The 14,791-nt window shown below is 40.9% G+C and overlaps 1 protein-coding gene and 1 long non-coding RNA gene across 14 annotated transcripts in view; one reads left to right on the top strand and one right to left on the bottom strand.

Moving 5' to 3' along the window:
* Window positions 1-14,791, top strand: part of LOC111252394 (metabotropic glutamate receptor 2-like) — a 185,847-nt gene that overhangs the window by 50,281 nt on the left and 120,775 nt on the right. For 11 of the 13 annotated variants that reach the window (XR_002674188.2, XM_086991923.1, XM_022810204.2 and 8 more), the window contains one exon: window positions 12,877-13,064. Coding sequence is in view for 12 of the 13 variants with exons in the window: in XM_086991923.1 (XP_086848049.1) it covers window positions 12,877-13,064 (188 nt within the window). In the remaining variant the exon portion in view is untranslated. Of the gene's footprint in view, window positions 1-4,654; window positions 4,843-7,920; window positions 8,225-12,876; window positions 13,065-14,791 lie in introns of those variants that run through there. The other 2 variants (XM_086991926.1, XM_086991925.1) reach the window with 2 other exon arrangements.
* LOC147754887 (uncharacterized) lies at window positions 6,706-11,488 on the bottom strand. Its single transcript, XR_015329548.1, has 2 exons — window positions 11,330-11,488; window positions 6,706-8,762 (listed from the first exon to the last, which is right to left on the bottom strand). It is a non-coding gene; the product is annotated as an uncharacterized LOC147754887 (long non-coding RNA).

Genomic DNA, 14,791 nt, shown 5'->3' with positions numbered 1-14,791 from the left:
TATATATAATTTTACTTTGTACTGTGTAACACGAACAAACGTGTTGCTCCTGACCTAATGATTTCAAAGGGTTCCCTTTTACTAGTACTTAACGAGCTGAGAAATAAAAAAGGTACATATGCTTCATCTTTTTTGCTGACCCTGTCGGGAACCAATCGCATATCATTAATCAATGAAAACATTCTCTCAATGGTCTGTCTCGCCAAATCTGTTCGTAGCGCGTACATTGGGATTGTATAACAATGCTATGTGTTTCAGACTAATTTACTGGTACTATTTTAATGAACTTCATGTTTTTTACGATTGAATCAAACCTATAACAAACACCAAATAAAAGATCAATGTGACGAATATTGATTTTTTGGTGAAAATTCCCACTGCTGTTTGAATCATTTGCCGCGTAATACAAACACACACAACTACAACAATATTCAGGTGTACACGCGGGGCTCTATATGGTCATACGTCTGCGTGCATTTATATATACAAATATATCTTGATAATAGACACGAAAAAGTTGTAAACTTTTTCCAGGGTTCTTATCATCGAGGACGGGCTGAAGTTACCCTTCTGAGCCCGCTTGAGTTCATCTGAATTAATCGAGTTTTCGCTTTGGTTTCATCTCTCCTTTCGCGTATATCCGGACGCCACAGAGCGGAGCCCGGCAGCGGTGTCGCATGGACAGATGGTGTGCAAAAGACCACGTCTGCACATACGATTGTCGGCCAAAGGGACTCGTTCGTGAGGCCACATCACTAAACTAAAGGGTACCTTTTTGTTTGCACCATTTTTGCTGTACAGCGAACTATACCCGCCTATTTCGATCACGAAGAGCCTTGGAGAAATGGCAGCTCTCATGCGGGTGGTCTTGGTGATGGTAGGCTCGTATTGTATTGGAGATATCCTGTGCCGCCGTTAGCTGCGACCCGCAGTTACGCATCGTTCCGTTCCACAGAGTCTAATCGTTGAGTCGTTGGCTAGCCTACTACTGGCCAAGGAGAAAAATGATCAGTGCAAAGAGGACGGTAGTGTCACTAGCAGCAGAAGCAGCGCGGCTGGGCTGTTGGTTGGTTGGTTGGTTTGTCTGTGCAGTAACTCTAGCAGAAATGGAGGGAAAGAGAAAAATAGACCCTGATACTGCTCGGCCTGCATTCGACAGCTCTTTGCAGCCCAAACATATACCTGCAATAATACTAACACGGTGAGCCTCCTGGTAGCGGGATTCCGTCTAATTTGAATGGGGCGAGAGGGCTTAACTAAATGTAACCGCAGAACTATGTTAGCGCGCCGACTGTTTCTGGGTTGCAGTGCTATCGATCATCTAGTACTTCTTTAACTCAACCCATAATCTCCAGAAAGAAGCTGCATGTACAATCATATAATCCTACACAAAATAACTGCGATTGAGCACTAACAGTGAAGTACAGAGGTATAGCGGACAGACCTTAGAGTCGGTACCGTTCGAAACGCATCCGAGCCGAGATCTGTATTGCGGTTGTCAACAGGGATGTGAGCTAATGTCGCTTTGTTATTGTCACCACCAAACAAATCAGAAGGCCGAAGTCCTTGTACCGTAGCCTTTCTACAGTGCGTTGATAACTAAATTATTTTATGGTATCTCGTTAATTTTAGACCTTACATCTTTATGTGTACGGTACCTAAATCGCAAGTTTTTTTTTTAATTCGTTACTTCTAAAAGCGTAGATAAATAAAATCAGATATTTTCACATTTTACGACTTTTTTTTATGCTAGAAACGTCACTTCTGGCGATGATATTTATTTAATACAACCGTTGTTACGTTTTTTAGCTCGGCTTTTTAGCCATTCACAGACTTGCAAGTTTGCGAACGTCTTCTTGACAGAGGAACGACTGGGTGAGTCGACGTTGTCGTATCACGATTGCTTGGATTCCCGCTCAATAATGCTTTATGTATGGTAATTTAACGGGTCAAACCTGGACCGCTCTACGACTATGCGCTTAGCGGATAACACGCTTGTATTCTCGATCAGCCGGCCTTGTACTAATCGGGTTGTATAAGCCAAAGCACCGCCTTGTCAGAAGGCACATGATCTTATTTCAGACCCGTCAGTCAACCAGGCTTACACGATGCTTTGTAGAGCATGAAGATAAATTTTTTTAGTATTGCTATGGAGAGAAGTAAGGTGTTATGGCGTCTTTCTGGTTGAGCATCACACTCGAGGCATAAACTTTGATAGAGAATTCGCTTCTGCTCGTAGTGGCGACATAATTGGATCATGATCAAGCAAACGGCCATTTCCCCGACACATTGCTACGGAAATAAAAAAGAAGTTTTTCAGGAAAACGTTGAATTGCATTAATCGTTTAATTTCCTTCAGAGAACACCTGACTCTTACGGTACATGATGTCTGTTTGATATATTCGTGAATCGTCTGTGACATCAAGGTTCTTCACTAACACCGTGATTGAAGTACAACGATCATTAGAAGTGCGCCTTTGGAGGGCAGCAACTAATTTTGTAGTCCACCGTTTTCTCTCACTCTAATTGATTTTTTGTTATGCTCTGCTCAGATCTTCTTCCGAGCAGGTGCATCGGTATCCGGAAGGAGTGGCCCGCGTTTGATTCAATTTGCAGATCTTGCAAGTGAAGCGTGAGAGAGCTTCAAGAAGAAGCCGTCTGAACGCTTTACTTGAAGGAGACCGGTTCACCAGAGCAATTGTTCCATCAACAAAAGCGGTCAGCTACTTTATGAGTGCCAAGCGCTCTCTGCTGTATGAACTCAATGTGAAATTCGAGTTTGCTATGCTTACTTTCGACAAAAGCCGAGGTCAGCTCATTTCGTGAATTTTTTTTACCACGATGAGAGTAGCCTTCTATGTTGAATTAGTAATGGCACGAGAGTCTACAAGGATGCCGACCTCGTGGCGTATCAGTTGGCGAGCCATTTCGTGGCCACCAGTGATAAGGGTACTGGGAGAAAACTGGACGGCTTGTTACTTGAGCACGGCCTCTTCTACCGCTCCGGCCCAAAGAAATTACAACCCGTACTTCTGCACGCAACTGACGCTGTATTATTTTATAAATGTCATCCGGGTCATCCAAGCGTCGAAAAAACTACCCGGCACCTCATGACATGCCTTTTTCCCGCGCTAAAACGCGCCCATACATATGTGATTGCGGGATATGCTAACTTACGCGAACAGGCCGTATAAATAAGCCTCCTTTTCTACGCAAATGCAAAGAAGGGAGTGTTGCAGGCCACTATATACTTGGCGATAAGCGGTGGCTAAACCACTCAAAGCTCTATATTTTGCGACTAACCCTAATTAGCTGTTAGGCTATATCACGTAGAGGAGTTAAGATCATATCTTAATGTAATGTTAAAAGCTCTCTGATGCTGGAAAGTTCCATGGGGTTGATTTTTAATATGGGTTCGGCGGTGCTTGTACAGACATCGGTAGACCGTCGAACGTCGAATTACCCCAAGTGTGACAATACGCACATCGATGTCTTGAGGCGATACGCTAACGAAATAATTGATTTTCTGCAGGATACGAGAGCTATAATACTAATGTACTAAATGGCATCTTTATTTAATTATCGCTAATATAATCGATGTAGTTCGATAACAGAGAAATAGTAGCAATGACAAATTAAATTCGTATCATGACGGCAAATCAGAATGTGTTTGTAATAAATAATAATCCTTGTATCCATAATAGTCACAGTAAGAAACAAAGCTATTCATATCTTGTTTCACGTATTTTTTTCTCAAAAGGCCGACCCATCACGTCCCAGTACCTATAGAATTATATGTTAGAGCCATATATTGTTCATAGTATTCGTGACGGGTATTTTTATTACGTCAATGCGTTATTATCGTACTATTTATGTTACGAAAAATATTTACACCTTATCTATGCTATACGACTGACTGCTCGTACACACATGTGTTGGAAGGATTCTTTTCTTTCGTCGTCGGCATCTGATAAATCAATGTTTACAACAAATGCAAACGTAGTACGTCTGCTCTAGGGGGTTCAATAGCAAGCATAGATACACTGCTTCCAAGCCCAAGGATTCAGAAACTTCCTAACTTCTACTAAAAATAAAATGGTAAATTAAGTACCTATGAGGCATAGTGGGGTCAACGCGCACACAGGTCCAATGCCTTATCACTATCATATTCCACATTACTAAGCTCTCAGGGCAGCTGTCCTCCGCACATGCATGATAGCCTTATTTCTAAGTGCTTATAGTATATGTATGATTGATTATAACGAAAAATAAATATTGGATCCTATGTAGAATGAACAAGGTGTGCTCGGCAGCACTAGCCGATAGCCATGCAGATAGTTTCTACGTTCTACTTTGGATGCTTATGTACCATTCCAAGCAGTGAGCCCCAAATGGGAGCCGCATAGGGGATGCGGGGCCTCTGTCCGCTTACCCGCTTAGTAGAGATAGTGGCTTATATGAAGCACGCATCTGAGCTAGGGAAAGCGGAACACGAATGGCTTCTGCCGCACCCGGGGATATCATTGTTACTGCCACCACTATTATTATCAGACAGCAATTTTCTCGATTCGGTTGGCCGCTTAATTCTGCTAGTAGGCCATATGTCCTGGGACGACATGTCGCTCTTCGAGGAAGCTCCGCGGCATGCTGCGAGTATCCCATCTGTTGCAGATCTTTACACCGATTCTGATGAGAGTTTAAGCTAATTAGGAAAGGGCCACAATGTGCTATTGTTTCGTAGAATATTTTTATACATATGATAGCTAGGTAACTAGTTGACGCGTACTGAGCTATGCAATTATGTCGTCTGTGTGATGCGTACCGCAACAAGTGCCCAATTCAGTTAGTATCTCGCGAGGTATAAGTAAGTCGCGATGTGTGACCTACGACCTATATGTGACCTGTGTTAGAAATAGCAATAATCGCTCTAGGGAGAAAGACCAGGTGCTATCTTGACAAAAGTGCCATACCTATTAGCTTAGAGTTTGTAATACGCAGCCTACCACCACTCATTGTTACAATGATTACTTGTGTGATTTTTTTATATTATTATTATGATAATTGCTAGATACACATTGCCTGTAGAAATAGATACAATGATGTTCCTTTTACATGTGTGTGCAACTTTGCGCTGTGACGTTTTCCCATGAGATTGTACAAATTTATAGATAAAAGGAAATTTCCTCCCAACATCCAACTTGCCTGATGACCCTTCTTGTATGGCTTTTGTTGTTTTATGGATAAAACGGGTGAAAAAAACACGCGGAGCTCATAGCGGACGTTAGTGACTTGAAACACACCTTCTAATTTCATATTTTTAGCGGTGTTTTAGAGATACTGGTAAGTGTAATTTGTCTTCAGCAGAAATACTTTCGTATTACTTATAGTCGTCGCGTTTCCTCATTCTTATGTCGTTACGTTATTTGTAGGGTTATCGCTGAGTTTAGGTGGGAGCTTTTGTCATTGCTCATAGTTCCGCTGAATAGATAGCAGTAAGAGTACGAACAACGCAAGCTTGCAAGATTTATCATAGCAATGTCGGTCGATAAATTAAATAAATGGGCAAAGTAAGCTTATAGATGGCTCGTAGATTGGAATAATATTAAGCCTTTTCACAGTATATATATATATATATATATATATATACTATATTGAACAGTGTAGGTTTCCTTCCTTTACAGAAGACCCACTTTACATGCCCAAAGCAACGAGTTGCAGCTCCCCTTGAAGATGACAGACAAGACAGTTCGCTTCCCCATCAGGTTACCCTGTAACGTATATGACACCAACTAGCTTCAGCCATTGGCGTTGGCTAACTTAATTTAGAGCTTCTTATATTTATACGTACATGCATACATAAACGAACGGATGGAGTGGCCGTTGGTGTTGCCGCTAGCGGTCGCGATCGTGGTTATTCATGCTGGCAGCAGCAACAATAGTAGTAATACGTACGTCAGGACATCGGACGAGTAGGAAAAAAGCTCCTTTATGTACATGCGCAATGGTAAACCAATATAAATCTCAATCACTCCATTTTCGAAGGGTTGCGTGGGTGTATGCAAGGATCAGCATGCACAATGCACCTGAAATACTTGTAGGCACACAGATAACGTGAGACTTGTCTAGAGTATCAATTTTAAATAAGGAGCCAGTCACTGCTAGAGCTAAAAAGGTCGACTTTTCATAATGATCTCATCTAGTGCATCTCTATGACATCTTCATATCCGAAAGAGATCGGTATGTCGGATCCTCTATGATGGAATTATATATATATATATATGATTATATATTTCATTATTTATTAAGTCTTTTTCTGTCCTGATTATTTAAAAATGTAAAGCATAGAAATTAATTTTTCCGCTGCTGAAGAGGTAACAGCAATGTTAGTTACACATTAAGCCAGCGTAGATCTTCGTCTATATTATTTAATGGCTTCATTTTTTGACGAAAGGTGAAGATTTGCTACATGACCTGTTTAACGATATGGGAAATGATTGAACCAAAACTTTAAAATCTTGGAAAGAAAAAAAAAAAAAATATATATATATATATATATATATATGTATATATAGCAGTAATGCAATTATTAGGGCAGAAAACAATAAAGATGCTGTTCCTTGTGTGTACGGTAGAGAAGAAACAATATGGCTTTGTTGGGACACAAGATGAACAGGTAACACAAATTTAAACAAGAACACGTATGCAGCATTAGAAAGCACAGCCATCACAGGCAAACATATGTCCAGAATTTAGTCCTGCCAACCATGTGGTGCTGAAGTTTATTACAAGGTATTTGCTAACTCGATAACAATAAGAATAATTACTCTGTGTCTGATTGACTTTTTAAGCACTCTTATCTTGCATAACCCATTCGTTTGCCAAGTTAACTAAGATATAAAATTGATAGCCTAGATCAAACTGCTGTATATTCCCGTTCTTATTCAAAGTGTATCAAAACTAGGAACTAAAACAACAATCATGTTAGCCTTAAAACGAAAGTGGTATCAAAGGAGTATAGCAAAATTATACTTTGCTTAATCCGGGACGTTTAGGACGCGCTTTGTTGCTAGTTGCGATGACCCTGTCGTATTCGACTGTATTTGCTGCTTGCATCTCTTCGCCCTTTCATTCTGCCTCATAAAAGTTCCATGAGCAATGACGTATTTTTTCATAGTATTTATCACTATCAAACACGGTTGGCCAGTTCTTTTTCGAAGCCAACTGGACATGGCTACCTTGATGTTTGGATTTAGGTGGCGTGTATATCCTCTCTACTGGTAGAGATGTTCCTTGGCGTTCTCGCAACGCGTCCCGTACTCCGTACACCCGTCTAATTTCTGTCTTATTCTGAGCTAGCCTAGTAGGTAAGGGAGCCGACCGCCTCGGTCAGACCCTGTTCTCAAGTGATAGGTAACGTCGTTTAGCGGCTTCTTGACTTCATCGTCGGGAAGAACGGCAGCATAACGAACTGGGCACCGGTAAAGAGTCGAAAGAGGAGAACTTGTGGTTAACACAGTCCCAAATAGTGGCGCAAGCTGTGTAGACACTGGAAGGCAGTCGACAGAGTAACCTGGTCCGCTGCTGCAGGGCCGATGCTGAGCCTCTTTTAGTTACATAAGTCAACTGCCGTGCGTTGACCAGCAGTTGGCAACTGATAGAGTAGGCAGGAGTAATTTTAGTCAAAATATTGCATTCCACTGATATTTTGTTGCCCTGCCACAATGTTTAGTAAGGCAAATATCTAGGGCAAAAGAGCTCGACAGGATAAACCATGAATAGCAGATTCCGCTCTTTGGGGGGAGGGGGGGGTGTTATCATTTGGGAAAGAGTTCTCAATGCTTGCAAACTTTTATCTTTTTTATTACGTTCTGTTTCCCTGATATATCCCTTTTTGCCCATTTGCGATCGTAATGCTGCTTATCAATGCGGATGAACAACTGTTTCTAGCTCAACGGCTGGGCATACGTTGCGTGTAACGGGAAGCAGCCGCAGCCCGGTTAAATAAGAACCGTATGAAAATGTCGATCATATCGATCTCGAGGAAGCTCAATATTCATCGCAGCGACGTTACATATGTGCGCTATCTGCGCTTCCGGAAGAAAAGAAGAAACTGAGAGAGGTTACTGATTGTAGCGACGTGTAGCTATCAGCCATAGCGATGCCAAGGCTGTTTTAAGTAGAAGGATGCAAGAGGGTATGAAAAACTGGCATATCACTAAATCAGGTAGGGGGCTGCAAATCGCCTATAAGTTTTAGACTTCCTATCTGTTTACTTTCAACCGTTCTCAACTTCAGTGAGAGCCAGTATCTTTGTTAGCGCATAATTTTAGTTGGTGAGCAATAGGTATTGGCGTAAGTTGTGCCTTGATCAAAGCGATATTTATTGGTTGTGCTTGAAATGCGTGAAAATTTTATTTTATAAAAAACTAATTAACCTTACAAGCAAGCACACCTAGTTAAGCTGTATTTCTATGCCAGGGGCAGAACTTTTAACAGTCCCTGCTTCTTAGTCTTTCTTGATGTAAATGACTTGCCCTGTAAGGAGCAGTGGGCGTACGAGGCATCGATAATTCCGTCACAGACGCTTTCTGCTGCGGCTTGCGGGTTCTTTTTCTTTTTTCTTATTACCTTCTGGACGTTCTGTGTTCATTAACTTGCTGCTTACCCCCAGTCTTTTTACCAGTGTTTGTCTAATGTAATGTTCGAATTAACTCTGCACTGTGTTCGTTGAGCCATCTGGTTTCTCACAGGTTTCTCCTGACCTGAAGGACAAATTAATACCTTTAACTCTCACATGGTGAAATGGTTTGCCTTTGATGATTCAATGGGTAACTCAACGTCTCTGAAACTAATGTCTGCAGTTTTCTTTTTTCAAAACATATCTTACTTTTCAAAAAATTTCTCTATGTAGAAAATCGAGCGCGATATCAAAGGCTATACGAAATATAATCATTGAAATATTGATTCACCGTACATCTATATATATATATATATATTTAGGGCATTCGTATCGTTATAACGCTAGCGGATGACTCTTCTCTAATGTCTTACAGTAATTTCTATGGAAGGAAGCAGAATTTTCTATGGAACAACACAGGCCTGCTGGTACAAGGCATGGGGGCATAATTAATTCAGATTTATAAAAGCTAACGATTATATACATTTGAATTTCCCATTATGTTGTCATGTCCAGTAATTTTAGCCATTATTTTTAAGTGAACATATGCGACGTAATAGATAGACTTCGCCTTCTATGACAGTTTAGATAATACATGTTATAAACCCATAGTCTATCAACATAACGTATTCCACCTCATTTCTGCTAGTAACAGGAGGAGGCTTAATCACGCAGGATTTAAGAATTGATCGAGCTTTTGTTATGACGATCCACGTCAACAATTTGCTTCGGTTGAGTATAAGCTACGCATAAACCACTGAGACAACAGACCATTGTTTCTCAGATTGGGCATGAAATGAGCCCAGCTATTAACGATGATATACTCGTGTGAGTTGGTATAATACTAAATCATCACATAATTTACTTGATTAAATATAGGTAATGTTTTTTTTTTTTACATATTATTTATATATTTGTACCTTACATGCATTACAATATCAAGGACTCATCAAGAAAGGTATCACAGGTAGTAATGCTATGAGAATATTGGCGTTGTTAATGTAAGGTTGTAGGGCGAACCGTTTTCTTATCACCCTTCCTGGGGTGGGTTGAAAATTCATTGGCAAGATTTCTTTGCCTGCGTCCCAGAATCTTCTCATTTAAGTGGGATTTAACTAGAATAGTGATGCCACCCAATATCGTCTCCATTTCACTTTAAAAGGTTACTTTCGCTACTTTGTTAGCCTGCGGGAAAAGCAATGAAGTCGTTTATACGTAAAAGCTGCGTTCACTCCTGGTAATCGTTATCGAAAGTTAGCTTTCTATATATCTCTTTTATTCTGTTTTCCTTTTTTCTTCATTGTCTCTTTGTGTGAAGAATGTCAAGCTTTGGATAGTGTGTTTTCGCTCATTTAACGACAAAAAAGGTCTTCGTCGTTTTTTTTTTTTAATAGAATGGACAGACGTTTAAGCAAGCTGAACGTTAGCCTCTCGCATGAGAAAAAATTTATTCTTATTTTGTCGTGTTGAGGATCAAGACCACACGACCGTCGGCTCGATAGCGAGAACAGCTGAGAGAACGCTCCTCCATGTGAGGGCGGTTGCTGCATTGGCCCAACAGCTATGCATTGCGCACCATTCAACACTGGGAATGTTCTGAAGTCCTTGTTGAAGACTAGCGAACGGAACAATGTCAAGCCTTACACGCTATTATAAACTATCCTGGTTGATGTGAGCACAACAAAAAGCTGACAACAGAATAGGTAGAACTGTAGTCAGCCCTAGGCACCAGTCGACATTAGTACGAACATTAGAAGTAGCACGGGGGATAAAACGTATGTAAATGGCTTTAGCTGTTGTTACTGCAGTCGGTGAAGGGGCATAAATCCTAGAGAGGAGAGTGGCAATCCAAAGTGAGCAGTGTCTTAGGGTCGGAACGCCCCAAAGGCAAAGTAGGCCTAAGGCTAGGAAGCGTTTAATACGGTTTCATAATGGCCTATAGAACTAGAGACGAATGCAGTTGTCTCGATGGCAATGCAGAGGGGATTCGACAATAGTAATTTGACAACGGCTAGCAAAAATCGAAACCGTGTGGCAATTTACAGGAAGCAAGACAACTGTCTTGTTATTATGTGTACATATTGTTAAAAGACCTTAGGATACTTATTATTATAGAATACGTATAAAAATATAAACAAGGCTTACCAATGAACAAACATCAAAACGTCGCCCTTAAAAGGCTGTCTGTCCAGCTAAGGCATGTATGCTGATATAGACACGTATAAGTAGAAATTTATCCCAAATACAATATTTGGAGAAATGGGGGCTTTACCAGGAATAAAAAATTGATATCCAGTACCTTTCAGCTTTTTTACACGCTCGTTTTTAGGTAGCTGCTAACATGTTCAATATTTAGCCTCAAGTATACACCGGTTTGAAAATTCGAGAGCAACCACTTAACCTTGATTGCGGTAAACAGCGCGTCTTTGGGCACGCTCGTTTTTTTTATATACGAGCAACCCCTAAAGCACGTACCGTATCCGGATCAGCAGCTGTACTATAGATCAGTAATGTAGACGTAATATTTGAACTATACCTACCGTTAAGCCTAGGACTTAAGAGTTGATTAACTCGCCAAACAGCTACCGTACTATAATATTTCATTCGCCGAATCGTTAATTCATTAATTAATTAGTCAAGCTGCTGACTCACCACTTATTGGCCTAATTAACTTCCACTAGAAGTTCACACAGCTTCCTAACCATGCCAGTTAGCCTAGATCGAGCCTAGATGGACGGCCTCCTTTTCGGTCGTTACCTTCTCTGAATGGTCTAAGTGACAACCCGGCGAATTACTTGCTGCGGACGGTTGCTCTCATAGCAAGCGGACCTCTATCTGTTTGCTACCAGATAAAAAGAATCGTCGCCGTAGTGGTCGTTACCATGATCACAATTACCGTAATGATATGGCTACAATGGCAAGGCTCTGCACGAATCTTTGGCTAAAATGGTCTCACTGACATTAGTATCATGTATATGTAAGAACGCATATGGATCTGTGGAAAAATACCTTTTTTTAATTAGAAAAATATATCTGCAAAACATTAATGACAAAGAAAATCCTTTTGAGGTCACGCCATGGCTAGCTTGGCTGCCTCTTGCAGAAATCAATCTACTCCCTAGGAGAGGTGGTGTTTGTAGCACTTTTTACAGAAAATTGCGTATACATGGTTAGGTTAATAGCAATGTCGGTATTTATCGGTATCCATAGTGTACATATATTATCATAGGGATTGTATAGAGGCAGACATTCTGCTCATGTGGGTTCGTGCCAAACTGTAAGCAAGCACAACAATCCAGTTAGTATTGCTGGTAAATATCATGACAGCCAGCTTTAAGCAACAGGGCTCCCATGACAAGAGCCGTTTATACGAATGAAAGTTGTTGTTTTTCTTTCTGACGGAACTTGTAGGGTTAATTTTAGACGATAATGGCCGATTTGCCTGTCCAGTACATGTATTTAGGTGGTTTCTAGCATGAACACGCGTGGTCCATTCTCGTCATCCACTTACTCAAGGCTGCGCTAGAAAGACCTGGGAATTATTCTTTTAGTGATTCGTATTCACAAATAGGATTATCTCTATGGTTTCACTCTTATATAGAGGTGTGCTACAAAGAAGCCACTGCTAACTATGTGATGCTCCTTGTTTCCTTGCATCACGCTAGCTGAACGCTCAATTCCACTATAGTAAGCTATACGTGCGGCCGATAGCTATTGCACAAGGCAGCATTAGTAGATCATAAAGTTTACAGTTAAGTGTAAAGTTTCATGGCGGTTTGGACGATGTGGGATCACCACGCTCTAGAAGAAAATGCCATAGGTCGTTCATTCTTATCGCGGTCAGTCCTCGATACGGAAATATACGTAAAGAAATCTAAAGATTGAGTAGCTGGGGCAGTGGTATTAAGGTCTAAGAATATAAAGAGTGTGACATAGATTTACGAGAGAATGACCCAATAAAGCACCACGGTAAAACTCACTAAACGAAGCAATCATGGTGATTCTAACTTTTTGTCAAATTCTATTTTATATAAAACATCAGGCTAGACACGCAGATATTTTGCGCTAATCTACAGAGATATCTGAACTATGAAACAGATCTGTTTATTTACATATACTACCCCATACCGGCTAGCTGCATATCAGTTTCCGTGTATATTCGTTAATCAATTTATCTTCGACATTCCTTTGACTTTCAGGCTCGTTTGGCAAACTTCATAATAGCAATGAACAGATCACGTGCTCACAAACGCACAAAGACTCAACGGACGGGTCCCAGGGTTCCAGTAGTGCGTTTGGCGGGATGACGTCTACGAAGTCGGCGGAGTCGTCCGTTGACGTTATCTCAGGCGTTCTCGGAGCTGCATCATCCGTAACTTCTATACAGGTAAATAATCGTTATGGATAGCGCGTACTTAATTAAGGGCACTACATTAGTAAATGGCAGTAATATGTATGGTCCTTTTTGTGGCCTTCCATTACGCTACAAACGAATATGTCGCTTTACGGGATCCCAGTTGGCCCTCCTGTTCACGGTTGAGCGCTTCGCTCCGAAACGGTCGGCCAACTCAGATATCGACTTCGAAATTTTAGTGATTAGCTAACTTAGCAAAAGCGCGTACTTTGAACCGGTTTACACTTTTTTGAATCCCTCACCGCGCCAATATTCGCCAATGGCGACCCACATGTGCTGCCATATATGCAAGTATATACATGTAAGAAGAAATCTGATTATCGGAGACCTCGGCATGATGCCATTATTGTAGGTCGTAAGTGCTCCAAAGTAAGCAAGATAGCGACGTATTTTTTGCCCGGTATAGGTTTACTATTATTAGATTTCATTGCACGCTTGTTATGCTAGACGTACTTACTTGGTTTCCAGTAACTCAGACCTTCACGTAAGTTAAAAACAGGGCATGCCGCCTGCGTTATCTTTTTCGTAGTTTGTTGCGTGAGGTCGAAACAAGATTCTAAATTGGACATAGAAGAGAATCCTTGCAATATATCTAAAATTAATCTTTACTGGAGTGAACTTTTCTCCTGTGCAGAGCATAACTTACTACGTATTGTGTACGATAAGACGCATGCTTTCGTTTGGGTTTGTTTGTAGGTCAGATATCAGGCTAAATGCAACAAACTTGGTGATATATTTTTGTGTTTTGTCTTGCCTGTGTAGTGTTATGAACGTGCTTGCTTGTGCAGACTTATGGATGAATGGTATAATGCGATTTATCGTCCCTTTTAGCAAGAACATGCTGTCTATCGATTTTGATAGGTTCGCGTCGCTTGGAAGAACGAGTCAGGTCCCCTGTGGGCCTTGATTAGCATTGATGATAACGGGTCGCGGTAGGTTCGTTCGAACGGTGTCTGTTCACTAGCCTTCGACGACCTTAATTGAATTAGCGGAAAGCACGTAAATCAGACGTCGTTGAAGCTGGCCTGAAGGAAAACAAACTTCTTGAAGAACAAAGTGTGTTGTCTCTGTCGAAGGTCAAAAAGGGAATAATCAATTGCAAATGATGCGTTTGGCTCAACAAAAACGGCAGCTCAAATGTCGGGTGCTGGAAGGCCTTCCAAGTAATCATAAAACCAGTAATTGTTATCATATGGGAATCGATTATTCAATATTTGAACTATAGCTTACCTATGTTGGCTTGGGCATTCCAGGTTGGGCTTGACAATTGGCGGAAGTTTTGCCGTAATGTGCATTTTCCACATGGTTTCGTGTAAGGGTACATCTCATGTAATCGGCATTCACTTTGGGCCGTATAGTATATGCATGCTCTTGTCCTCTAGAAGAACAAATGGGTATAAGTTTATCAGTCGATGTAATTAAGAGGTGACTCAGCTTGACAAACTGCTGTGCTTGAGTTACCGTAACTTTTAACGATCGCTAACTCTAGCCCCTGAAACAGCCATTAATAACGAGTATCAGCTTTCAAGGAGTACATCAATTTAAAGTTAGTTAAAAATACTGATTAACTTAACATATGGAATAGCGAACGTGTCGTTGTTTTAAAGAGTGGAAACGAAATATAGAAAATCGTCCTCCTTGCTTGTCCAGCCTCGACATGCGGAAGAGTAGAGTTTTCTGTCATAATATACCTGGTCAAC

Source organism: Varroa destructor, unplaced genomic scaffold, assembly GCF_002443255.2.
Source record: "Varroa destructor unplaced genomic scaffold, Vdes_3.0 BEIS01000006.1, whole genome shotgun sequence".
In the NCBI taxonomy this organism is placed as follows: domain Eukaryota; kingdom Metazoa; phylum Arthropoda; class Arachnida; order Mesostigmata; family Varroidae; genus Varroa; species Varroa destructor.
This window is presented reverse-complemented; position numbering and strand designations above follow the sequence as displayed.